Source organism: Sceloporus undulatus, chromosome 7 (assembly GCF_019175285.1).
Source record: "Sceloporus undulatus isolate JIND9_A2432 ecotype Alabama chromosome 7, SceUnd_v1.1, whole genome shotgun sequence".
NCBI lineage: Eukaryota > Metazoa > Chordata > Lepidosauria > Squamata > Phrynosomatidae > Sceloporus > Sceloporus undulatus.
The window spans coordinates 13,534,755-13,560,189 of NC_056528.1; the positions used below are offsets into that span (position 1 = coordinate 13,534,755).

Sequence of the window (25,435 nt, forward strand, 5' to 3'; positions counted from 1 at the left end):
ATAGTTTAATCCAGGACTTCGGGGCTACTTGGATTGGCGATTGATACCACATTGAAAAGATCGGCAGCGTTTGGCCCTTGGCTTTACAAAAGACGACTCAACAATGTTAAGTCTGACACATAATATATTTTATACAATAACTGAGGTTACAGTTGGTTCAGTACAAAAAATACATATATATTTACAGATCAAAACAGGTGTGACTCATTGGTGGGGAGGTATCTCTTGAGGTTGGTTAAGGAAGGGCATCTTGGTCCGCATCCTTGAAATGGGAGTTTTTCCATTGTTTTGAGCAAAGGTGGCCAAGTTCTTGGGCTTCATTGGATCCGATCCATACGATCATTTTCACAAGGTGGGATTTTTGAACTCTGGATAGGTCTGGTTTCTTAACCATAACTGGCATCTCATGTTTACTCTCCCAATAAGTAGCCTACTCAGACCAGGGACTGAATGCCTGCCATAAGCCCATTGGCTTCTATTGTGTTGGTGTTGTTGATGTTATGTGCCTTCAAGTCAACTATGGTGAGCCTATCATTGGGTTTTCTTGGAGGTTTACCATGGCCTTCCTCTAAGGCTGAGAGAGTGTGACTTGCCTAGGGTCACCCATTGGGTTTCCATGGCTGAGCAAGGATTCAAACCCTGGTCTCCAGAGTCATACATAGCCCACCATTCACAACTCCATGAATCAATGGAGGCTTAGCGTTCAAATTATGTTGGATGTGGATTTTTGTGATGCAATTGAGTCTATGACACTTTCTTCCCTTTCTTGCCCCATTGATTCCCACCAAAAGCGCCATACAGTTTTGCTTCCTACAAGACCAAATGACCACCCAGGAATTTATGGCTTGGATAGAGTCAAACACATAGGATTTTGTCATGTTACAGAAGTCACATCTCCTATTGCCCTAGATCCGATTGTCAGAAAACATATCACTGAGTAGACGCAGCATTATTCCCCTGTATACACAAGATACAAAATACATTCTATGTATAACTATTTATATAAGTACAGTAATAAGTATTTTGGAACAGACAAGGTCCAAACTCCCTTCCTTTGGTTTTGCAACTAGTGGGACAAAGCACTGCCTTCTCTCTCTCCCTGAAAGGTTTTTTGTTTCACCTTTTTTTGGCAATGGCTTGCTCCTTTTGGCCTCTAAAATGTCCTTGTACTGCATTTTTGGGGGGGATGTTTATGTGTTCAACTTCATTTCAGAAAAGCACAGGACACGAATCTTCCCAGAAGGGTACTACCGTCCAGAGTTGTGCTTGCAATCTCACAACTAGCTGTGCTAACTCTCCAAAGAGAACATGGCATGGGCAATCTATCCAAACAATGGTGGTGATGATGAACAACTTGGTAGCATGTTCTGCTTCTCTGGAGATAATGGATGATGAACAAGATGGTAGGATGTTCAGCTTCTCGGCAGATCTGGATGAAGAAAAAGACGATAGGATGCTCTGCTTCTTTGGAGATCTGGATGATGAACAAGCTTTCGAGATCCAGATGGTTATCCACAAAGTTGCCTTTAAAGTGCCAGCTAAAACAGTCACTCCTTTGAAAACTAGGAGCATAGTGTGTAGGGGAATGTGTGGGGTTTTTGTGTGTGTTTCAAATACCCTCTTACAGTAACAGTCCACCTGAGTCCAAGCAGGAAGACTTCCCCTTGTCTGCGCTCCCCAAGGTGGCATCAATAGGGTCCCTTTGCTTCGGGGGCTGCTATGCCATGCTGCTGGTGGAGCATGGGGTGCTCTGTGTGCTGCCGATGCTGTGGTTGGTGCTGCTGCTCTCCGAAGCCGGCGGGTTTTCCGCGACCGGCTGCATTTTCGCCATCGGGCCTGGAATGTCTTACGGGGAGGAAAAAATAAAAACGGGAAACAGTTGAGCGGAAAGTGGGAGATTTTGCACAGCTGCTCTGGATCATGGGTTGACAAGCCAAACGAAAGCGCATGGTGGCATTTCCTGACCCTGCCTCACTATGGAGATAAACCCCGATTTTCCCCCTCGTTCACAGCAATGGCTTTCCTCTTTCGAACAGAGAGAAAACCAGAGCCTTCATTCCCCAGGGGCCTAAGTCTGGCCAAACCAATCGGAAAGGGAGATAAAGATGGAGGTTTTCTTTGGCTCTTTCCCAGATATATATAAAACCCAATGTGCTCCAGCTGCAAACAGACTGGGATGTTGATTTGGGAACTAGGTGGGAAGGGAGTGAAGGATTTTGGTAGGGCAAAGATGCTGAGGATGCTGGGTATGTTTGCCCCATAGCCACTGGGACTTAGGGCATGCTTTCCACATAGAAAGTCCCACTTTTGGTCTTGGGTTTCCCAAGGCAGAGATGAGAAAAAATACTTCCAGGAACTCCAAAGAACTGCTGCAGGTCATACAGAGAAAGGATGGAGAACACATGGTTCTCCGCATGTTGTTAGACTGCAACTCCCATCAGCCCTTACCCACACAGCCAATGGTAAGGAATGATGGGAGCTGCATGTGCATAAGATGCACATGGTCCCCGTCCTTCATGTAGAAAAGATGGACCAAGAGTGTTTTGACTTGGTGTAAGCAGTTACCTAGGTCCTTGCTCTCCGTGGTTTCCAACCTTTGCTCCTGCAGTTTGATTTGGACACTAACTCCCAGAAAACCCCAGCCAGCGGGGCCAATGATCAGCGATGCTGGGAATCCCCAAAATTCAAAGGGTTGGATGAGGAGAACCACTGCTTTGAAACATCCGTCTTGGAAGAGCAAAGCCAGATCTCAGATTACATCCAGAGTGTTACTGTTCATCCCAGTACTTCCCAAACTTTGGTCCTCCAGATATTTTGGACTTCAGCTCCCAGAATCCCTGACTGATGGCCAAGTTGTCTAGGGCCAAAATACCAGGAGGACCAAAGTTTGGGTTCATCCCAACTAAAGTACACCTGGTGAATCCATGCAAGTGTCCAAAGGACTGGTTCACCACCCAAGAGTTGATTTAATGGATCAACTCCAGTTGAGACAACACCAGGATTCTGGTCTTTTTAGCCCAAATCTGAGTACACACGTGTCTGTTTCTGCCTCCCTCTTCTTCCCAGACTCATCTTTAAGTGTGATGCAGAAAGAAATGCCATGTCTCAGAGGCGCCAGTACTTACGGGTGTGTGAGTAGATGTACCACAATGCTGCAGTGAGCAGGACTCCGATCAAGAAGGCGCCAAAGGTTATCCCCAGCACAGTCCCAATTCCTAGGCCTTGATATGCACAAGAGAAAACCAACAGTTAAGAGTGTACTTTTGCTCATATTCACCAGCCATCTTCTCTTCACTTGTGGGCACCACCTATCATGACCCTGTCCTCCATCCCAATGGGCATCAGCATACTCTCCAAAATTGAAAACCAGAACACATGTGGCCAAGCAACATCAGAATGGTAGCAGACATGAATGAGGAAGAACATACAAACTTGGAGAGGTTGCAGCAGTTTGCTTTTGCTTGAATCTACTGGGAAGGGGGAAATCCCACTCCATTCTCTCTTTTCCCCAGTCTTGTGTCAAATGGGTGCAAAGTACTTTGGCACTTTTAATTCAGTTTGCAGCAATTGATGAAAAAAGGGGGAAAGTGCAAGGAGGAGAAAGAAACTGGGACATTTTAAAAGCAGCTAAAAAGGAGGACTGCAGAAGATTAGAATCACAGAACTGGAAGGGGGCTCATGGGCCATAGAGTTCAACTTTCTGCTCAATGCAGGATTTGCAGTAGTTCCCAAACTTTAGTCTTCCTTATGTTTTGGACTTCAGCTCCCAATATTCCTAACTCTTGGCCAAACTGGCTGAGGCTTTTGGGAGCTGAAGTCCAAAACACCTGGCGGACCAAAGTTTGGGAATCATGAGGTAAAGCATCTCCAACAGGGAGGTGTCCAGCGTCTTTTTGAACATGTCCAGCCAGAAGAGGAAACCCCATCATCTCTCTATAGTATTTGTTCTATTGTCACGCTGCTCTTGCTGTCAAAAAGTTGTTTCTAATGTTCAGCTGAAATCTACTCTGCGATGACTTCAATTAATCAGATTAATTAGAATTATCCCTGATAAATACTTGCAGTTGGAGATAAGTATACAGTACCCTATTCCAAAAGAATATGTGGAAATGGAAGCAACAACAACTGGTTAAACACCGGCAAAACCTAAGGCACTTTATCCAGAGAACCGGCACTTCTTTAGACCGATGTGGAAGAGTCCTGAAAAGCCAGCAGAAACTATATTTCCCTAAGCTTGCATGGCCAAGCCACCTGGTGCCTACAAGGCATTGCAAAGCAAACCAACACGACAGAGGGTCGATTGAAACCCCCACCAACGTGTGCGATGTGCCGCATGAATCCTCCCTGGGCCTGGGTTCGTGTCAAAAGTCTTTCCTTGCTTTGTTATCTTGCCGTCCTGAGGGAGACGGCCAAAACAGAGGCAGGAAGGAGGGAAGCCAGGTATCCGGAAGGACGGAAACCATCCATTAATGGCGCTTGGCAAAGGAGGCTGAGGAAGGAGGGCCACACTTCGCCTTCGCTGGGGAGTTTGGGACAAAAACGGCTTTCCAACAGGGATGCCATTGTGGCGACGAAAGCGGAAGAGCAATTTGCTGCCCTGGGACAACTTTTGCAACAGAAATACTGTGGGTTTCCATAAAGCCGAAACCAAAAACAGGGAGGAAATCTGCTCTCCAAACCTAGCAGCCTCAGGAATATTTCAGAACCCTTTCTCCTATCTGCCAACATTTTTCCCGGATGAAAAACCAGAACGTGGTCAAGATGGCAAAAGTTATTAATGAAGAAGACAGACTCATATATATGAGTAGCCAGCATGGGGGAACAGGATTCTAGAGACCAGGGTTTGAATCCCAGCTCAGCTGTGTCCCTGGGCAAGTCACACTCTCTCAGCCTCAGAGGATGGCCATGGCAAATCCCCTTGGAAGAAACATGTCAAGAAGACCTTATGATGGGTTCACTTTAGTGTTGCCATAAGTTGGAAACAACTTGAAGGCACATACCACCACCAACTAACTTTCATTCTTTCTATCTATCAATCTATTATAAAAGACTATGAGACAAAGAGGCCCCTCTGGACAATGCACTTGGAGATGGCATCTCCTCTCCGTTGGCCTCAAGGAGACATCTTATCTCTTGTACATCCTTTATGGTGATGCTCATTTCCTCCTGCTTTCCCCTTTATCATCTGCCTGAAGTTCCCCAGACCTCTGGCCAGCCTCCTCCAGATGCACTGATGTGTCCTGGGCGGGCAGGAGTCATTGCAGATGGCCCTCGTATCTTCGGAGGAGGAAATGGGGAGAAACTGTCCTTTGTCTGGGGCTGTCAGTAAGATGCGTCAAAGAACGCTTTCCCCCTCCCCATCTCCATTATCCAAGTGTGACCATATCCCTTTATGGCGCCTGTTGACATTGGCTCTGGCTCACATCCCACCACAGCTTCCTTTGGCCGCACAACTCTTACACAGACACACATAAACACACACAACAGCCGCAGCTCGGTGTGCTACGTTGCTTAGCAAAGGTCATGGTGCACACTTTCCGGAAAGTTGCGCCTTGCCTGCCATCTGCAGCGCCGGCCCAGCTGTCACCATGGAGAGGCGACAATCGCACTGCCATAGCAATGGCATCAAGCCATACAGTTGTGTATGTGTGAGTGTGTGGGTTATTGTGGTGGGGAATGGGAACGAAAGGAAGTCTAAGCTAAGAGAGGAGATGGAGACAAAAGGCAAATGCTTAGAGGAGATGGGACTCACGTCTAAACACTAAATGCATTTATGTTCTGTATACACCTTATACACATAGCCTGAACATAAGTTTTATGCACAACATTCTTAGCAGTTTTGTGCATGAAACAAAGTTCCCAGCGAATCTTGCATTTGGAGCTTGAAAGAACTTGAAGGATTCCTTAAACCAGTTGAGGAAACTTGCATTCAACAGAATAAACTCTACCTAATATGAGTCAGTACAGTAAGTTCCTCGTATATTAAATATATAAAAGTTGTTGACTCACTGTGGGATGGAGTACTGGAGGTTTTGAACGTCATTTCTAAAGAGGTTTCATTGTAATGATCGCCATGTAGCTGGAAAAGAGAAGTGGGTTTCAAAACTGAAGGGTTTGTTAGGGAAGTATGCATTATGCAGCAACTAAGCCGCCATGTTGGACTATGACTCTGGAGACCAGGGTTCGATTCCTGGCTTGGCTATGGAAACCCATTGGGTGACCTTTGGCAAGTCACACACTTGGCTTCAGGGGAAGGCAACATCAAAATACCTCTGAACAAAGCTTGCCAAGAAAACTCCACGATAGAGTTGCCATAAGTCAAAAATGTCTTGAAGGCAGCTAACAACAACAACAAATATGCTCAGCACATGCTTAAGGTGCTGCACATTTGAACTGGATCTCAATGGGCAGCAAAGGGGCGGCATTTCGAATACAACTCGGCCCGCTGAGGCTGAGAGAGTGTGCCAAAGGGAACTGCAAAACCTCTCACCTGGCTGTGCAGATGCAACTTGCAAAGGAGTGTCGCCGGAGACGCTGCCCATTGCTCTTCTCCAGACTTGTAGACAAAACTGAAGCGGCTAATGGTCGAACTGGGAGAGTCCAAGAACGTAGCAGAATAACTTAGTGGTTTCCCACCGCCGATCAGCAACTGGGAGGATGTTTTGTCAGCCGTTTGGAGAGAACAGTCTTCGATTTGCAGTTGAGCCCTCAGGTCCGTTGTCCGGAATTGCACCTATTCAGAAAGGCAGAGGGGAGAAGTCATATTATTTGCTCTATACAGGGTCAAGCTGGGGCTGCACCTGCCTTGCAGAAATAATGCGCTTTGATGCTGCTATGGCTCTATCATAAGGTATCGTGAAAGTTGTAGTTTGTTGTGGCATCAAAGCTTTGTAACAGAGATGGCTAAATGTCTTACAAGACGATAGATCTCCAAATTTCCATAGCATGGAGCCATGGCAGTTAAAGCAGTGTCAAACTGCATTGATTCTGCAGTGCAGATGCAGGGATTGCAAGATCTGGTTGTCCCAGTATCCTTATTGTAACTAAACCAAGGAATCTTGATGTCAGCCCCAGTTTCTTGACAGTTACTCTCCTGCCACTAAAACTATGGAGGTCAATGGGGATACCTGGACGTAGGTGGCTTTGTTGACTTCTACAACTGTGGTGGGTTCTGATCCGAAGTCTGGCGAGGGATATAGTTGGAGAAAGACCTTCTCAGGGAGGTCACATTCAAATGGCACCTGTGGCAGAAGCAAAACAGAGACATCAGGTAGGCATACCTCAGCAGAATGTCTTTCCATTTAACATTTATATTGGGATAGCTGATGGCAACCCCCAATTAAGAGGTTGCCAAATGCTTGGTAATACTCAATTCCTAAGGCTGAGATCCTGTATCGGTGCCTCATGCCTTAAATAACCACCAACGGAGTAAAATTATTTTCTGTACAGAAAAAGGGTCTCATGCGAACTTGTGAAATTGCAGCTTGTTCCGTGTAGGAAGCCACTTTTTCTGCCCAGAAAATAATTCCATGCAGACATATTATTTCCTGTGCAAAAAGCTACTTCTTGGATAGAAAAGTGCTGTTTTATGCGCAAAATCAACTGCATGCAAACTTCGTGTGGAATAAGTTGCAAAGATTCTTGTCAGTCCAGGATTCTTTGCATCCCAGGATTTCTCAAAACTAAAAAAAAACCCATGTTTTTGAAGGTTTAATAGAATTAATGAACATTGATGCCGCACTACTACAGAAACTAACAACATGGATTATTAGGTTTTCAGGAGGACAATCTCTCTGTTCTTACCATGATTTCACCTGGAAGCAAATGGAGACTGAAGACCAGCTGAAATGAAAAGAGAAAAGAAACAAGAGGTAAGCATTTGGTGTATATCCACAAATGAGGTTACATATAGATTTGCTCCATGAATGATCATTTTGGTGAAGGCGGAAAGTTCTGAGATCCCCAAAAATGTCCATAGAGGGAAAGCATGGAGGAATGAGACCCCCATCGACCAAATCTAGGCCTTTATAGAATAAAACCCAAAGCAATTTTGGTGCCTCATTCATAACAGAAGCCAAAAAACGCTGGCTGTCAAAATAAGGATGGAGCAGGCAATGCAAACTATGGATACCTTGAGCTCCTTGAAGGAAAAGCGGAACACATACACAAACCAATAAGGGGGCATTATTACTATTTTTGTAATTACTAAATGGGGCGGAAGGGGCACTTGAAGCGTGCAAAGCCGTTGTGAGCTGACCTGATTCTTTACAACAACGTCCCTCTCCAAATAAGTGCTACACTCCCTCAGTTTGCTTCTCAGGATGAAATGGGTGTTGTTGTCCGTCGCCTTGCAGCTGCGGTCCTGTAGCGTGACGTCCGTGACTTTGGTGACATTTTCGAACAAGGCCTGCTGAGAAAGGCAGACAAGGAAAACAGCGGGATGATGAGTGCGAAAAAGAACGAGGAAGGGTACGTCTAACATCTTTCTCTTTCACCAAGGCCAGATGTTCAGTGGTTGAGTTGGAACATCTGGGTAGGCGACACGTGCAAAAGAGTGAAAGAAGTGTTGCATGGTTCCTCCACCACTCTGTCATCTTGTGACATTTTTTCTTACCTGCCACCAACGTTTGGGATGTTAAATAATTGGCAATAAAAATGGATAGGATCAGGCTGTCACACCGTTTTGGCTGCAAAATGGGTTTGCAGCCGAAGGTTTCTACACTGTGGTTTTATTTATTCTGCATTTGGTTTCTTGTGTATTTACTTAATCCCAGCTAATATGGAAGGCCCACCGTATATGTGTTTTATTGCAATTTTCCACCTTTGTCTAAACTGCCTTGAGTCTGACTCTGGGAGAAAGGTGGGATATAAATAAAGGGATGGATGGATGACTCTAGTAGGTTTCAGGTTTGGAGCCTGATATCCTCCAGAGCTGGAAAGCCTGTTCTTGACTTGTATTTTCTCTGCAAGACTCTGGAGGATGCTCTCTCTTGTTCCTCCAACAACTGGTTTACTCACCCTCAAGTAGTCCTTTGCCAAGGTGATCTCGATGCCGCTGTCCAAACACCTCCATGGCTTCCAAGTTGTTATCAGGCCTTGCATGAAGCTTTCCAAGCTGACCCCCTCCATTTGTGGTTTCTCTGTCACCGGTGTTGCCTGTCTTCCTAAAGTGAGCATTGGAAAATTGAAGTCTTAAAACAACCTCTTGCCAAGCTTTGATGCCATATCTCGCCTTGGCGAAGCTTAGATTAGTTTCCTACTCTCTCTTTCACCCAAAGAGCCAACATTCACTTGGTACCATCCATCAAAGGGTGAGATGGAAGCTACATGCCAACTCCCCTCTTTGCAACTTGAAAATGAGGAGACTCACCGCAAACCCTCTCCAACTTCAAGGTGATGCTTTTGGCAGACGTGATTTCCGTATAAGAAGCCACAAATGCAAACTCCTTGCTCCGGGACTCTGCAAGCAAGCCTTCTTTGCTGTCTGGCAAGTCTACACCTGGCATTTGCACAGCCCCAAATTTCTTCATCGTGTATTTCCCTGATACCTCCAGGAGGAAAAGAAAGCCAAAATTCATGGAGGAGAAGGTAGACGGTCCCTGCACTTTTAAAGCAGATATTCCAACAACTCACATTCTAACACACCAGGACAAAAAGCATGATTTGTCTGAACCCTTTATCAATGGCAGGTGCTCCACAGAGCAGCAAAAGCTCTAACTAACAGGTGAGTCCAATGGCTTGTTGTTGTTGTTCTGTGCCTTCAAATCCTCTCTTGCTTTTGGCAACCCAAAGGCGGACCTCTCCCTGGGTTTTATTGGCAAGTTTTTTCAGGGAGGGATGGCCATTCCCTTCCCCTGAGAGAGTGTGACTTGCCCAACGCCATAAATTGAGTTTTCATGGGTGCACCAACATACGTCCCAGCTCCAGAACAGCAGCCATTCCTGCAGCCTCATCAAAATGGGACTTCTCCTGTTTTCTGCAAGATTGTCTGGTAAAAATTGTCATTGAAGTGTTCCACAAACACACAATGGACAGAATCCTGTGGGTGACGTATGCAGCAGTCCATTGCCCTATGCATGAGGGTTGACCATTTTGGACAATTTCGAACAGGGATGTCCAACTGACGATGGCCAGAGCGGAGTCTTCTCTGCAAAATTGCAGATACGCAGTAATTCCATTGACTACAAAATGCCACAAGGGCATTTGCCAGTTGGGTGGTACAGTATTTGTCCTAACCAACAAACACAACCATCTTGGCCAACAAACACAACAATCACTACCGCCGCCGCCTATGGAAGAGCAGTATGCAAAAGGATCTTGTGGCACCTTGGCAGCATGAGCTTTTACAGACTTCAGTCCATTTTATCAGATCTTGTAGTAGTTGTACTACCAACTTCTTCCTTTCAGTTACTCTCAAAGGTGCTGCAAGATCCCTTTGCATACTGATTTTCCAGACTCACATGGCTATATGTTTGAATTTTACCACCTACAGAAGACATCAGTGATGTTTCTGTCTCTTACCAAGAATTTCAAGGAATCAAACATCTGTCCAATGTTCCACGTCACACCAGTGTGGCTTTTAAGCACCAGGAGTGTGGGCAGCTGGTTCTCCGGTTCTCCTTCATCGCAGTTCTGTTCGATGTTCAGATCTACTGATTGGGGGCTGAAAAACAAAGCCAAGGAGGGTGGGTCAGGTCCAGAGCTGAGCAGAGTTAGCAGCCCATATATGCCATTCAAACAGATCAATATAGTTCAGATGAAACCCTTCCCTGCAAAATAATCCACTGGTTCATCTAGTTTTTAAGATGAAAGCTTAACATTCAGTGGTTCGTCTAGTTTTTAAGATGGAAGCTTAACATCCACTGGTTTTCGGAGTCAACATAAGCAAAAGACCTGGAGCCTTGAGGATCTTGCTGGAGCCATACGATGTGAGCTTCTTTCTGTGGGTTCCCACTAGACGACGGACAGCCCTTGACGTTGTCGGAGGCAACTTCAAACTCTAGGTAGGGATCGGCATTGAAATTCTTCTCAGGGACGCAATCTTGGTTGGAGCTGGGTTCTGGAAAGCACAGAAGAACCATCATTGCAGGAAAACCATCCCAGAAGAAACACAGAAGAACCACCAGATTCACTCATGACCCCTCCAGCCCAGATGGGCTCAGCCAAATAGCCACAGCAACCGCTTGGATTTATTACTACTACTACTTCTCATTGGATGAGGTTTGTTTTAAATTGAGTCCTGGAGGCTTTTGGGACATTGGGACGAGCCACACTTTGGGGTCCCAAGGACCAAACTTTGGGGCTTCAAGGGTCTCCTTTGGCCCAGTTCTAATCCTAACCAAATTCAAAATCAATGAATGAAACCCAATTAGTCAATGAATGGAAAATAAATTCAAACTTAATCAATGAGTGAAACCCAATTGCCAACTTGGGTCCTATGTTGGATCTGGTGCCTTTAGAGTAATGATGGGATTATGGGACCTGATGTCCAACAGTATCTGGAGCGATTAAATTTTTCCACCCTCGTTACTCCTACCCCACTTTGAGGAAGAGACGCCATCTTAATGGCACTGACCTCCATCCAGATGAAAATGGATCTGCCGAGGGTTTTCTAACTCTGCAAAGGAGGAGATGCCTCCGTGGTCCTTTTTCGTCTGTTGCAGAAGCTCCTCACTGGAGGAAGACAGGTTGGTTTGCTGGGTTTCAATGTTGGCTCCTTGAACCATGCATCTGGTCGTCTGTCAAAGAAACAGAAGAGTCAAAACAGGAACAACTTGCAAAGGCCCCACAGGTGCAGATATAACCCATTTGTGTGAATTTGCAGATGACCATATGAAGAAATACAGTTACAGGTAAGCAACCTGGCCAGATTCTGTTAAACTGACTGCAAGATTGTTTTTCACATTTTGCACTCAGCTTGCAGCAATTGGAGAAAGCAGAGGAAAGCGGGAGGAAGAAAGAGAAACCGAGACTGAAAAAGTGGGAAGGCAGAGGATTAATCCAGATTATCCCTGCCAAATTGGATAGTCGGAGGCAGGTATGTCCCTGCTTTGCAATGAAGGCCATCCAGGGACATGAGCCAGAGTTTAAAGGATTTGCGTATCCAAGGAGGAAACAGGAAAGCATTGCTGGCACGACAAGGGAAGAGCTGGGCCACGTAGCGACTTCTATCAGCTACACTTTGGAGCATTTATTTATACACTTTCTGACCCACAAGTTATGGAAAAGGGGAGTGCAAGCGGACTTTTTTTTACCCCATGGTCACCTCTGCAATGGGAATATAGGAATAAAAGAAAAAGAGAGGCCACGCAGAACCGGAGAGCTAATCTTCTCCCAGGATCAAAGTGATTTTACAACCTATTGTTGTCTGCTGAGGAATCTGGAAAAAGCCAGGCGTAGTAACAATCGATCTAACTCAGGAGGAGCAACTCCTTTGAAAGGCTGGCGGCAAACCTCCGACATTTCCAAAGAGCAACTTGTGTCATACTTTGCAAAACAAATATGTGCCTTCAGGTTGCCTGTTGATGTTTATAGCAACACCAAGAAGTGAGGATTTTGGGAAAGTGCAGCATTTTGGTTCACTTATGAGCCCGAAAAGTACAAAATAAGACAAACTGAATCAGATTTTCTTCCATTCCTAGTAAAAAATGGTGCCAGCTTTCTCCCACTCTTGTTGCCGTGTGCCTTCAAGTCATTTCCAACTTATGACCACTCCTTTCGACAAATCTTTTTTATCGTGTGCCTTCAAGTAGTTTCCAACTTATGGAGACCCTAAGGGTTTTCTTGGCAAGATTTGTTTGGAGGAGGTTTTGTCATTGCCTTGTTAAGAGCCTTGGTCTTCCTTTGAGAGACCCAAGATGCGTTGTCATGGTCAAGCGGAGATTGGGACCCTGGTTTCCGATGCTCAAACCGCTCCGCTATGTTGGCAAATCTCCCAAATATTCCTCTATTTTCTGCTCAAATGTGCCCTTCTCTGTTCCCACTTTACGTTCTTTCTCCTCCCTTTCCCCAAAACACTTTGTTCTTGTGTTTTCGGGTTTTCCCCGAAGGAAGGATTTGGAGCTGGCTGTTTGACAAGGAAAGCTGAATCAGTTTGGCAGAACCGGGGGGTTTTCCAAGGCCTGGCGGCTGATGCCCATCATCCTTGCTGCCCGTAGGTCCCCCTTTCCTTGCCAACCAACACAACCAGGGACGGGGTTTGTGTTACTCATTGGTCATCATCTTGGCCACCAAAACCACCGCTTGCCCTCTTGACCCTTCCCTGGCCAGAGAATGGAGAGCCCATGCCAATGGAGAGGGCGTCCGGTCCGGCACAAAACCCGTGGTGCCACGCTCGATCTGATAGTGCCCCATCCTGACTCCATTGTCAGGCTTTTTAAATTATTTTTTATTATTATTATTAGACACAAATAGGAAAAGCATTTTGTATTTCTCTACAAAGCTTTGCCCACTCGGCTGAACAGGCTGGAGCCAAGCGCCAGGCCTGACCTTACTCCAAACAGAGGAAATGGGAGACTTTTCCCCCCTCTTAGTTTTGTGCGTCACCAAAACTAGCCGGTCACTCAGATCCACAGCCAGAGGAAACGGACTTGCAAACAAGCCGCGTGTTGCAGGATGATGGGTTATGCGCTTTCAAAGGGGATTGTGAGCTCTCCTGCCTTGGAATAAAGGCTGGGTGAATGGCATAGCAATGGATTTATTCCATAAGGAGAGCATTGGGTTGGTGGTCTTACAGGTTTGTGGTTAAAACCGTGGCACTCACTGCTACAGGATGCAATGATGTCCGGCGAATTGGAGAGCTTTAGAAAAAGGAGGCTGGGAAAATGCATGGATGGCCAAGTGGGGATGCGAACCTTGACACACAAAAATAGCTAGGAAGAAACTAACAATATCATAATACTCTATTACAACAACGTCCCAAAGGGACGAAACCACAACTCAACGACTGTCAACAATGACCCTATTATTATAAATAACCACATTGTAGTAATACTACAAAACAGAGGATACATAATACAAGTACCATAGAGAACTATATAGTCCTAATAAATATATGGATGGAATAAAGCCTACTAAAGACAGTTTATATGTGTCAACAAAACTGAAGGTCTGAACAAAACATATACCATTATTGTGAACATTATATCCTGGAGATAAGTAACTGTTCCTGTAGTAAATTATCCAGTGAGATCAGATCCTATCCTAACAAACCATGATATCTCACTGGCCCCATGTCTGTCTGTCTGTCTGTCTGTCTGTCTATCTATCTATCTATCTATCTATCTATCTATCTATCTATCTATCTCCTTAGTGCAGACCCAAAAAATTGCCACAAATAGTTCCCAAAAGAAAGGAACGTAGAGGAGACACCAACCAAGAAAACCCAAGGAATTATAGCGTGAGAACTCACACTTTTTTTAGACCAGAGAGCCCTTAGGGATCTCATATCTCCAAAATAATCAGCCTCTCTCTTCAGCTCTTCTAGTTTATTATCATCTTGATGGAAATGGAGGGACTGGAATTTGGGAGATTTCGTCCAGCTGTGAAATGAATGAGCAAGAATTCCTCTGGAATCAAGTTCCCAGTTATTCCAGATGGTTTGGGCTGTGAACTGCCAGATTCCAGACAAGGCGAGACGCAAGGAATGAAAGATTTAAAAAGATGAGAGATGAGGAAAGAAAGAAAGAAAGAAAGAAAGAAACTGCTCGAAATTTCATATAGAAGCTTGTCTTTCCAAACTTAGGCTGTCTCTCTATGGCAGAATGAACGCATCTTCACTGTCAGGAGACCCATTTTTCAACTGGGAAGTGGAAAATGGAGAATATCCTTCCATGCCTATTAATGGCGGTGATCTTGGGCAAGTCACACTCTCTCAGTATCAGAGGATGGCCAAGAAACTTGCCAAGAAAACCCTATGGTTTGACTTAGGGTCACTATAAATTGGAAACAACTTGAAGGTGCACAACAAGAACTAGTGATGGTCATCAAGACCATGGACAGTGGTCAAGGCAGCCATGCTCCATCCTCGAACCCATCATTTCTCTGTGGCCTCACTTACCATCTTCCATCTCAGAGGATGGCTATGGCAAACCCTCTCTGAAAAAATGTGCCAAGGAAACCTTAGGGTCACTATAAGTTGGAAACATCCTGAAGGTGCACAACAACTAGTGATGGTCTTCAAGACCACAAATGGTCTCCAAGACCATGGATGGTCTTCAAGGCAGCCACACTCCATGCTCCAACACCTTCCAATCATTTCTCAGTAGCCTCATCCTACCATCTTCCACCTGAAGCGGCTGCTTCACTTAACCAGTGAGCTGACATACATTATCCTCAATTCCTCTCCCTCATCCTGAGGCCAGGCTTAGTACTCACAGTGATGAAGGTAAGATGGCAACCTTCTGTATTGACCGTCAAGTGGACATATGCATTGGAGCTCACCACAAACATGGACCTTCGGTTGGCTTTCTCTGCTGATGCGCTCACGTTGATCTGGAGGCTGAATAACTGGAAGGGGAAGAGACAGAAAAAAAGAAGGTTGTCAAGGTTTTCAAAATAGAGGGGATGCATTGAGGTTTATGGGACAGGACACAGGAAATGTTTGGCGTTACAGAGAAGATGGCCAGCAATGGTGGATCTGCACTGTAGAAATAATGCAGTTTGACATAACTTTAAGTATCATGGCTCCATCCTGGGATCTGCAGTTTTGTCAGGCGAGCGCGCTTTGGCGGAGAAAGCTAGAGACTGTGGAAATGTACAAATCCCAGGATGCCACAGGATGGAAGGACAGCACTTAAAGTGGTGTCAAACTGTATTATTTCTACAGTGCAGATGCATCTCAATAGGGGAAAAGAGGGAATCGATGTTGCATGTACCTTTGAGACTAATGGAAAGAAAGAAGCTGGTAGCATGAGCTTTCCTATACTGTATTGCAGTGTACGTCTTCTGATGCTTGGGGGGAAAGAGAGGTGATTGATTGATTGATTGATTGATTGATTGATGTCCTTTCCTCAGCATAGGATTCAAGGTGGATAGGACATCTGGTCACCCTGTCTCTCAAGCATAAGGTTGCCACAAGTTGGAACCAACTTGACAGCAATTAACATTACTACCACCAACAACGTTATTAACAATGTTAATAGAATTCAAAGATATAGCCGTGTTAGTCTGTAGAATCAGTATATAGAGAGATCTTGTAGCCCCTTTGAGAAACACCAAAAGAAAGAAGTTGGTAGCATGAGCTTTTGCAGCCTTAACTCTATTTTCTCAGATGCTTTTGGAGGAATGCATCTGAGGAAGCAGAGTGAAGTCTACAAAAGCTCATGCTGCCAACTTCTTTCTTTCAATGAGTCTCAGAGTTAATAACAATGTTATTAACAACGACAACAACCGTCTGCAGATAGGGTCCAGCACTTCAGGTACGTCATTCAGAGTCCAGGCTCCAAACCAGAATGGATTCAGACAGACTCCATCCCCACCAGCAAACACTGGAATGGCATGACTGTCTGTGCCCAAAGATGGATGGCATGATGCCTAATGCCTGTCTCTCCCTGTTTTCGACCACTAAAACAATTCTCTCTCAATTTTCCGGGGAGTGGGAAGAAAACAAACATGTGGCGAAACCCAAAACGCATGATATGAGAGGCCTGGGTCTGCCTCACGATAACGTGGCGCTCTCTTTCCCAACGGCATTCAGCCCCATAAGTAAACATGACTCTTGTAGGGTGGCTGTGGGACCCTTCCGGGTCCCCGCAGACCTACGCCACCGGAGACTTGGCTTCTATTTTTAACCCAGGGCCTTTTTTCAGAAGCCATTGTTTTCTGCCTTCCACCGCGGCGGCAGGCTTTCTTCAGGCCCCCTTGGGCACGAGGATCTGCTTATAGAAACTGGCTTCCAGTAATTCTTTTCAGGCTGGAGACGGCCCGGCTTTGCCCAGAACTTCCCTCCCCGGCTGCCGGGTCGAGGCGAGGAGCCAGTTGTCTGAATGCCGCAGTTGTGACATCAGAAGCCGTCTCCTGAAAACCAGATTCTGATCCCTTTGCCATCGCCTTGTTTGTAAACAGGGAACGCAAGCCTCTGGCCGCCATCCCATTTACTGGCAAAGGAGTAGATGGGTAGATTTATTATGGCCATCTGTCGGGAATGCTTTGGTTGTGAGTTCCTGCATGGCAGAAGAGACTGGATGGACTTTGAGGTCTCTTCCAACTCTATGATTCCAGGATCAGCATGGCCAAATTCTGATTTACAGACTACCATTAGTTCATGGGACCCCTTTCCTGGGATTTCCCAAGCCCATAATGAAAACAGTAGCATATGTGTTATGCATTAATGTTATATTGAATGCTGAAGAAGCAAGCCTTAACTGAAAAGCTGCTTGCCTCTTCCGCAATTGGAAATGACAAAAGTGTCCCTTGTGTACTAAAATAGCTTTCCTGGAACGCAGTTCCAAAAGACACATTTTAATTTGGAAGGTTAGGTGGAAGGTTTTTTTCCCCCTCCTGTCTAGCAAAGAAACACAAAACGACCCACAACAAATGTACAGAGTCATATATTGCAAAGGAACGCTTGCCCAGGCGGTCTCTGCCAAGTGCCAACCTATTTTAAATCCCAATGGAAAGCAAAGCGGCTCAGGGCTTGATGCTATGAAGGCCCAGCCACCCTGTCTCCCTCTCCAACACCACACACAATAAAGAGTATAAACATCACACCCAGGCCTTTAAAACAAAGCTAAAGAGGAAACCGAAAACCCTCGGCACCCTGGTCTGTCCCTGGGCACTTTGTGTTTATTTCTTTTCTCCAAGGGCCACTTTGGCCATCCAGATTAGAGCGACACTCGGGGACAAAATAAGAACATGGTCTCCAGGATAAAGGATCCTCCCAATGTTTGTTTTTCCCCCTACACTCCCCAAATTCCCAGCACTGTAATAACTTTAAAAACTTCATCCATAAGAAATACACTTTGGGCATCCCAAGAAAAGGGGCAGGCAACGTTCCCAAGAGAAAGAAAGAGAACTCCGCAAATAAGAAGAGGTGGGTTTTGCGCAGGATTTTCAACAATTCACTCTCGGCAGGGCTAGAAATTTGGAGAGGGAAGGAAAAGAATTATTTCAAGGGAGCAGGATTGTTGGCGACACAACTACTGCATATACTTAAGTCTAGAAATTTTAATCAAACTATTGACCTGAAAAACCTGGGTTGACTTATCTGTAGGTCGATATAAGGACTGTGTGTTTCAACTCTTATCCCAAAAGGAACCATCCGCTGGTGCTCCTTTACTCTCTCATCCATCCAGCCTTTAAGGTGAGCACAAACAGTGATGCCTGCCAGGATTTTGTACATGTTTTGGCATCATTTTTCTTTGCTCTATCCTTTGTTAAGTGCCCCTAAGTTTTACCCTACCCATGGGTCATATAAAAATCCGTCATTTTGGCCCCAAAACCTGCCCTTGACACACACACACACACGCACACACACATAAATATGAGGTCAACGTATATTTATGTGTATATGGCATGCAGTTTCACAACATCTATATTCAACAAGGGTCTGCTGTAATGTTACTATGGACTTTATCACACAGAGACAAATTGGTTGAATGCCATGCAGAAACAGGATTTTAAAATCTGCAAGGATTTCTCATTGGCATCAATGAGAAATAACACAGCATTAATCTGAATGCAAAATCGACAAACACACACTCAATTTTTAATTCCGGGTAGTAGAAAGGAATGGGTTTTGTCGACTTCACGTCCAGATTAATGTAGCATTATTTCTCATTGACGCAAACATCATCTGAAAAAAAAAAACCATTTCTGCGAGTTATTTCTGTTTGGGTTAATCCCGAATGTTGTGTGAAAAACAACCTGCTTTTGAAGCATGCCTGTATACCCTTTAAATCAAGTTTCTGCATGGGATCCATCCTGTGTGATAAACTTCTGTGTCAGCAATTGTTGTGCATTGAGACCCTTGCACATTGGGATAGATGTACATTGGGCACTGATGCGCATCAGGCACTCTCAATTCCCATCCAGACAAAGTGATGCCAAGGGCTGCACATCAGTAGAGCCTAATGCATATCAGGACATTCTTGCAAATGTTCTGAATTGCGTCTTTGCAATTAAGTAGGCAGGTTTCCCTAAAGTTTCTGCTATGTAGCTAAGTATGCATAAAGTTCCACTATTTAAATTGCAATACAGAATTGCAGATATATTTGGAAGCCTGAATATTTTTGGATTCTCACTGGGGTCAGGAATGTCCCCTATACTGTACAGCTCTTTTTTTTTTTGCTTCCTATTTCATGAGGTTTAGCAAGGGATCCTGCCAAAACTGGCGGGGCAAAACGCCCATGACCGCATCTGTTGTGTTTTCCAAAGCAGCTGTGCGCTCCATCGGTATGTGTATTTGTGTGTGTATATGTGTGACAGATTCCTCCTCACATGCCTGCAAACATTTCCCTTTCCTTCCTCCGCAACTGCCTGCCTGGCTTTCTTCTAAAGGAATAAGCAGCTGCAGAGAGAAATTTACAAGGTTACAGCTCCCAGAAAAGGAAAGAAACAGCCTGTAAATTTTGCTGCAAGTTGTCAGCACAGGCGTGCATCCTCTTAAGTTAAACTCCCCTTATCCTTTTTAACTACCCTTCAAATTAAAGAAGAAATCATATTATTAAATAGCAAGGGGATAACACAGAACAGAAGGTTCCATTATTTTCTGATTGCAAATCCGCACAACTTGCAGCGAAAGATGGAGAAAACGCAATGAACAGAAAGAAATTGAATTGATATGCTAGGGATTCCAGGTCTCCAAGTTCACCCTCATTCTTAGGGTCTGGATCCTTTTTTCAGGTCTTCAGGACAAGGGAGAGGAATCTCAGAGCGAGAATTATGCCTTGAAACATGTCTGTATACATATTTGCTTCATTTGTTAAGAGTTTATCACACAAAGGAGATCGAGAGTTTATCCCATGAATATCCCAGAAAAAAATTGATTTCACACAAAATCCGCCTTTAAAGTGGTCACACAGAAGCATTAACATGCATCTTTTTATTTTCAGGATTTCAGTAACAGTTGCATTTCCAATATCACTTTATTTGCGCCATTGCGTGTGATAATCATTCGTGCAACAACTCGCCATGGCCGCTTCTTTTGCCGGATGTTTTAAATGCGCTTTAAACTCTCTTTACTTTTGAAATCAGCCCCAGTGTGATAAACTCCTTAGACTGGTGTTATTTAATTTAATGGCATATTCTGCACAGCTGTAGTTGATGCTAAATATACAGTGGGCCTTTCGGTATCTGCTGGGGTTTGGTTCCAGGACCCACTTTGGACACCAAAAGCCATGGATGGCAAAATGGCAAAATCAACGCTTGCTTTTTGGAATATATATATATATATATATACACACATGTGTGTGTGAGATCCAGCATAGATTAATGGTTTGAGTGTTGGACTATGACTCTGGAGAACGGGGTTCGATTCCCAAACTTCCCAAATGCTAAACCTCCTCTGAAAAAACCTTGCCAAGAAAACACCATGAGAAGTTCGCTTTAGGGTTGCCACAAGTCGGAAATGACTTGAAGGCGCATAACAACAACAACTACGACAACAAGCCTTGATGGCTGGACAAAAAAAGTTGGAGTGGTCATTTATCCACTCTTGCTTTTTTAAAACCAGCTGCTCACCTCAGAGGGACTGCTGAACCGCAGGAAGAGAAGGTGGACTTCCAGACTGGGATCCGTGGGACCTTGGCTGGTGCAACCATTTGCAACTCTGCTGGTTGTGTAAAACACTTTGACACCGTGGTCCTTGGTGAGTGGCTCAAGGGTGCACTCCGGGACATTCACTGGGCCTGGGAAAGGAAAGCAGCACAAGGTCAGCCATTTTGGACTTCTTCCTCCGGAGGAAGGAAGGGCATTTGACAAGGCTAGACTTTTGGTAGTCAAGGTTGGAGCAGAGCATTGAAATGGTTTCTGAGCATGCACGAAACGGAGAGCTGGGGCAGACTAAGACATAACAGCATGATTTCTGCATGAAGGATGCAAAAGTGCAGATGCGGCCCTAGTTTCCAGATTCTGCTCAAAAGCAAGATGCAGCTGTTGTGACTGTAATGCATACCCAAATCTACTACAAATCCCCATAGCATGGGCCATGATGTTTAAAGTGGTGTTGAATGGGATTACCTCTGCAATGCTGATGCACCCCTAGTATCCAGATTCTGCTCAAAAGCAACATGCAGCTGTTGTGAGTGTAATGCATACCCAAGTCTACTACAAATCGTGGAACTCCATAGCATGGAGTCATGGTGGCTAAAGTGGTTGTCACATGGGGTTATTTCTGCAGTGCAGATGCACCCTTAGTTTCCAGATTCTGCCCAAAAGCAAGATGCAAGCACTGGGACTGTAAGGCATATCCCAAAAAGTGTGTGTCTGTGGATGTTTGTGTGCCACCCAAGAGGACCAATTTTCCCTGGCAGGATGGAGGAAAAGCCAAGCCGGGATGCGTCGGGTTCTTCCGAGTCCCTCACGCTTGAGGTCACGGCCTGGGCGGCTTCCATGACGTGTTGTCCTCGGCCCACCTATTGTCCCGCATTTCCGCCCCACAGCGACCGAGGCCAGGCCCACAGCCGGCCGCATCAAGGAGGAAGACAAACCCCGGCTTATCTGGCCTCCGCAGCCTGCATCACCCTTCCCTTCGCCCAGGAGCCTGTCTAGGAAAAGCACCGCCAGGCCAACGACGAGACAGCGAAGCCTCATGGCTCCGCAGAGACGTCGCAAACACGCTTTATCTGTTTATGTTATTTCGGAGGCCCTTCTCTCTCTCTCTCTCTCTCTCTCTCTCTCTCTCTCTCTCCCTTCCAGCCTTTAACACGAGGGAGATCTCAGTGCGACTCCTTCACAAAAGCAAAGAGATTAGATCAGCCTGGCGGAGACGGCGGCAAATGCGCCATTTCCAAACCACGTGGCACCAGTTGCTTGTGTTGGAGGGAGATTATGCGCCAACCTATGGATAAGTCAACTCACTTTCTGGATCAATTTTGGACCGAGATTTCTAGACTTATACAGGAGTAGATACTGTACATGGACCCGTGGATAAGTCATTTCAGGTTTTTGGAGTCAGGTTTTTGACCAAAGGTTCTAGACTTAGCCATGACTATATACAGTACATTGACCCATGGATGAGTCAATCTGGGTTTTTTGGGGGTCAATATTTGACTAAGGTTTCTAGACTTATACATAAATAGATACAGTACATTGACCCATGAATAAGTCGACTCAGGTTTTTTGGGTCAATTTCTTTGACTTCAATTGCTAGACTTATACACAAGTACATACATCACATTGACCCACAGATAAGTCATCTCAGATTTTTGGGGTCAATTTTTTGACTAAAGTGTTGACGTATACATTAGTATATATAGGACACTGACCCATGGATAAGTCGACTCACGTTTTTAGGGTCAATTTTTTGATTAAAGTTCCTGGACTTATACATGAGTATATACACTAAGTCTGGCTTGGGTTTTAATAATAATAATAATAATAATAATAATAATAATAATAATACATTTTCTTTCTTTCCCGTCTCTCCTTGAAGCTTGAGGCAGGGTACAACATGTGAAAATTTAAAATACATCAAGCCACAATTAAAATACAATGCTATAAAATCATAGAGGCAGGCAAGAGGCCATTTGGACCAGTGGGAAGGCACTCATATCTCATGGGTTGCAACAAAAATGGATGTTTAGCCTGTTGTTTGAGCAAGAAGGTGGTTAAGAAAGGTCCCATAAGCCTTTCGCTGCTATGCGCACGCACTGCTTTGCTCCCTGTTGCTGTTTGCAAAGGGTGATCTTTTATTACAGAAATTTGCTCCAAACCCACTTTTTCAACCCAATTTGTTGTTGTGTTGTGTGCCTTCACATGATTTCCGACTTATGGCCACCCTAAGGCGAACCTATCCTGGGCAAGGTTGGTTCAGAGGAGGTTTGCCATGGCCTTCCCTTGAGGCTGAGAGAGTGTGACTTGTCCAAAGTCATCCCATGGGTTTCATGGCCATGCAGGGAATCAAAAACCATGTAATAGGTTCGCTTTATGCTAGTCATTAGCTGGAAATGACTTGAAGGCACATGACGACAACAAACATGTTACAGCAACTGAACAGCAATTCGTTGCTGATGCTTTTTATGCTGAGAAATGGCTAGTTGCATTGTATCTTGCATTTCAGTTCCTTTTAAAACACCAGAATCGATAGGAGAATGGTAGAAATTACTAGTTGTATGTATAGGTTGCATTTTGGTTACTCTTTGAACACCAGAATTGATAGGAGAATGGTGGAACTTGTTTGTTGCATTGTATTCTTTGCAATTTTAGTTCCTTTTAAAACACCAGAATTGATGGGAGAATGGTAAAGAATACATGACAAATTTATTGTCCAAACGCCTCCAAAATGCCCTTTAGAAGTGACCCTTTCAAGTTAGACAAAGTTACTCTTTATACATCCATAAAGTAACTTTATTCTGATTTCTGGCATCCTTTTTGAAAGGTACCTTTATTGCATCCTCTTCATTGCCAAAATAAATAACTTGTTACAATAACAGCATTGCTTATATTGAGAGCTTTGACTCACATGCGGCTGGTTTATCAATCTTGCTATTTTTGTTCCAAAATGCAAAATGCAGTTTGCAAAATGCAGTTTACACAACGCAAAATGCAAAATGCAAGTTCTGGTCCAATTCAGTCTGTTCTTTCAGGATGGGTATATTGTGCCTTTAAGCTGTGGGTCGATTTATGGCGGCCCCATAAATTTCATAGGGTTTTTCTAAGGAAAGGAATAGCCAGTTTCACCAATTCCTTCCTTCGAACTATAGCCGACAGCATTAGTATTCGTTGGCGGTCTCCCATCCAAGTACTAACTGGGGCTGATCCTGCTTCGCTTCCTTAAGCAGAAATCAGTTTCAACCTCTCAATGTGTGGAAATAAATCTGGATTTTGCCTTTTGTCTCTATTTGCAATATGACCAAGAACTGGGTGGAAAACTTTCCCAGATTCCTTTTTATCGGTTGCTTTTCCCCCTTGTCCTATATCATTGTTTTTATTAACCCATGTGTTGTGCGTGTGTGTAGTTGTGCAAATATAGGGATGTGGTATTTTTAAAAGGGAATATACTGTAAATGCATGGGGAAAGGCTATTGCTCTTGCTTTGCCCTGATCAAATGGCTCCTTTGGGAGAAGAATTCATCCTCATTGCTAAAGCCATTCCTCATCTCCTTGACATATTTTAAAGCCATTTTGGGTTTTTTTTTAGTTCACTTTCCCCTTTCCTCCACTTTCTTTTTTTTCCCTGAGAACCAAAATGTCAAGAGAAACCAAATCTGCAACCTTGCATTTTTCTCTCTATAGGTTCCTCTCTTTTTCTCTCCCTACAAAGAAATAAATGCAATAAAGCTGTTTCCTCTAAGAACAACTTTTTCCCCATCACTTCCCCGCATTATCCTTCCTCAGCATCTTTCAAACCAGAAACTGATTTTGTCACATTGGCTGTATCTGCACTGCAGAAATAATCCAGTTTGACACCGCTTTAACTGTCATGGCTCCATGCTATGCAGGGACGTAGCTAGGATTTTAGGAAGGGGGGGGGGGGGTCCAGACTAAGTGCCACCATTATAATGGGGCTTGAGTGTGGCGGTGCAGCAGCACACACCATTCGTTTTTCTAATGGAAGGGGGGGATCCAGACCCCAAGAACCCCCCCCCCTTGGCTACGTCCCTGTGCTATGGGATCCTGGGATTTGTTGTTTCTTGTGGCACCAGAGCTCTCTGACAAATTATGATACCCAGAATCCCATAGCATTCAGCCATGGCAGTTAAAGTGGTGTCAAACTGGGTTATTTCTGCAGTGTGGATGCAGCCAAAGAGAGCAAAGCCCAAACTCTCTAGAATTTGGAAACTCTCTGAGTGGATAATGGAGGGATTTCTGGCTGCATCCACAGTGCAGAAATAATCCAGTTTGACACCACTTTAACTCCCACCAAACCATTAAAATACGCTCATAGTAGTACACATAAAATTAAAATTATTTAAAATTGGTTAGATAACCCTCCCAGAAGAGAGATGTCTTTAATGCTGTTTTAACAAGAGTCTGCATTAGTCAGTGTTAGTCCATTGCAGCAGAGACAACAAACATCTCTAGGAACAAATGAAAAATGTCATTGTTTTTCTTGACTTTTATCCCAGGTTGGATGATGATGATGATGATGACGACGACAACGACGATAACAACAACCTGTGTGTTGATTCACCATTCAACCATCAGTTCACTGGATCTATTCCAGGAATGGTTTACAATGGCCTTTGCACTAAAGCAATAAACAATCTTATATAAAAGATGGTTTATTGCTTAGTCCAAAGACCATTGCATAACAATTCTGGAAAATATATCACAA

General features: G+C 44.5%; 1 protein-coding gene across 3 annotated transcripts in view; it reads right to left on the reverse strand.

Moving 5' to 3' along the window:
- Positions 1 to 106: 106 nt before the first annotated feature.
- Positions 107 to 25,435, reverse strand: part of ENG (endoglin) — a 26,269-nt gene continuing 940 nt past the window's right edge. The window contains exons 2-15 of one of the 3 annotated variants that reach the window (XM_042478828.1): positions 20,680 to 20,846; positions 15,442 to 15,507; positions 11,576 to 11,738; positions 10,894 to 11,059; positions 10,522 to 10,663; positions 9,371 to 9,548; positions 9,019 to 9,164; positions 8,258 to 8,410; positions 7,804 to 7,842; positions 7,128 to 7,241; positions 6,491 to 6,733; positions 6,010 to 6,079; positions 3,126 to 3,221; positions 107 to 1,845 (exon numbers count right to left, since the gene is read on the reverse strand). In XM_042478828.1, the coding sequence (XP_042334762.1) occupies positions 1,718 to 1,845; positions 3,126 to 3,221; positions 6,010 to 6,079; positions 6,491 to 6,733; positions 7,128 to 7,241; positions 7,804 to 7,842; positions 8,258 to 8,410; positions 9,019 to 9,164; positions 9,371 to 9,548; positions 10,522 to 10,663; positions 10,894 to 11,059; positions 11,576 to 11,738; positions 15,442 to 15,507; positions 20,680 to 20,846 (1,871 nt within the window). In that variant the 3' untranslated portion in view covers positions 107 to 1,717. Of the gene's footprint in view, positions 1,846 to 3,125; positions 3,222 to 6,009; positions 6,080 to 6,490; positions 6,734 to 7,127; positions 7,242 to 7,803; positions 7,843 to 8,257; positions 8,411 to 9,018; positions 9,165 to 9,370; positions 9,549 to 10,521; positions 10,664 to 10,893; positions 11,060 to 11,575; positions 11,739 to 15,375; positions 15,508 to 20,679; positions 20,847 to 25,435 lie in introns of all 3 variants that reach the window. The other 2 variants (XM_042478827.1, XM_042478826.1) reach the window with 2 other exon arrangements.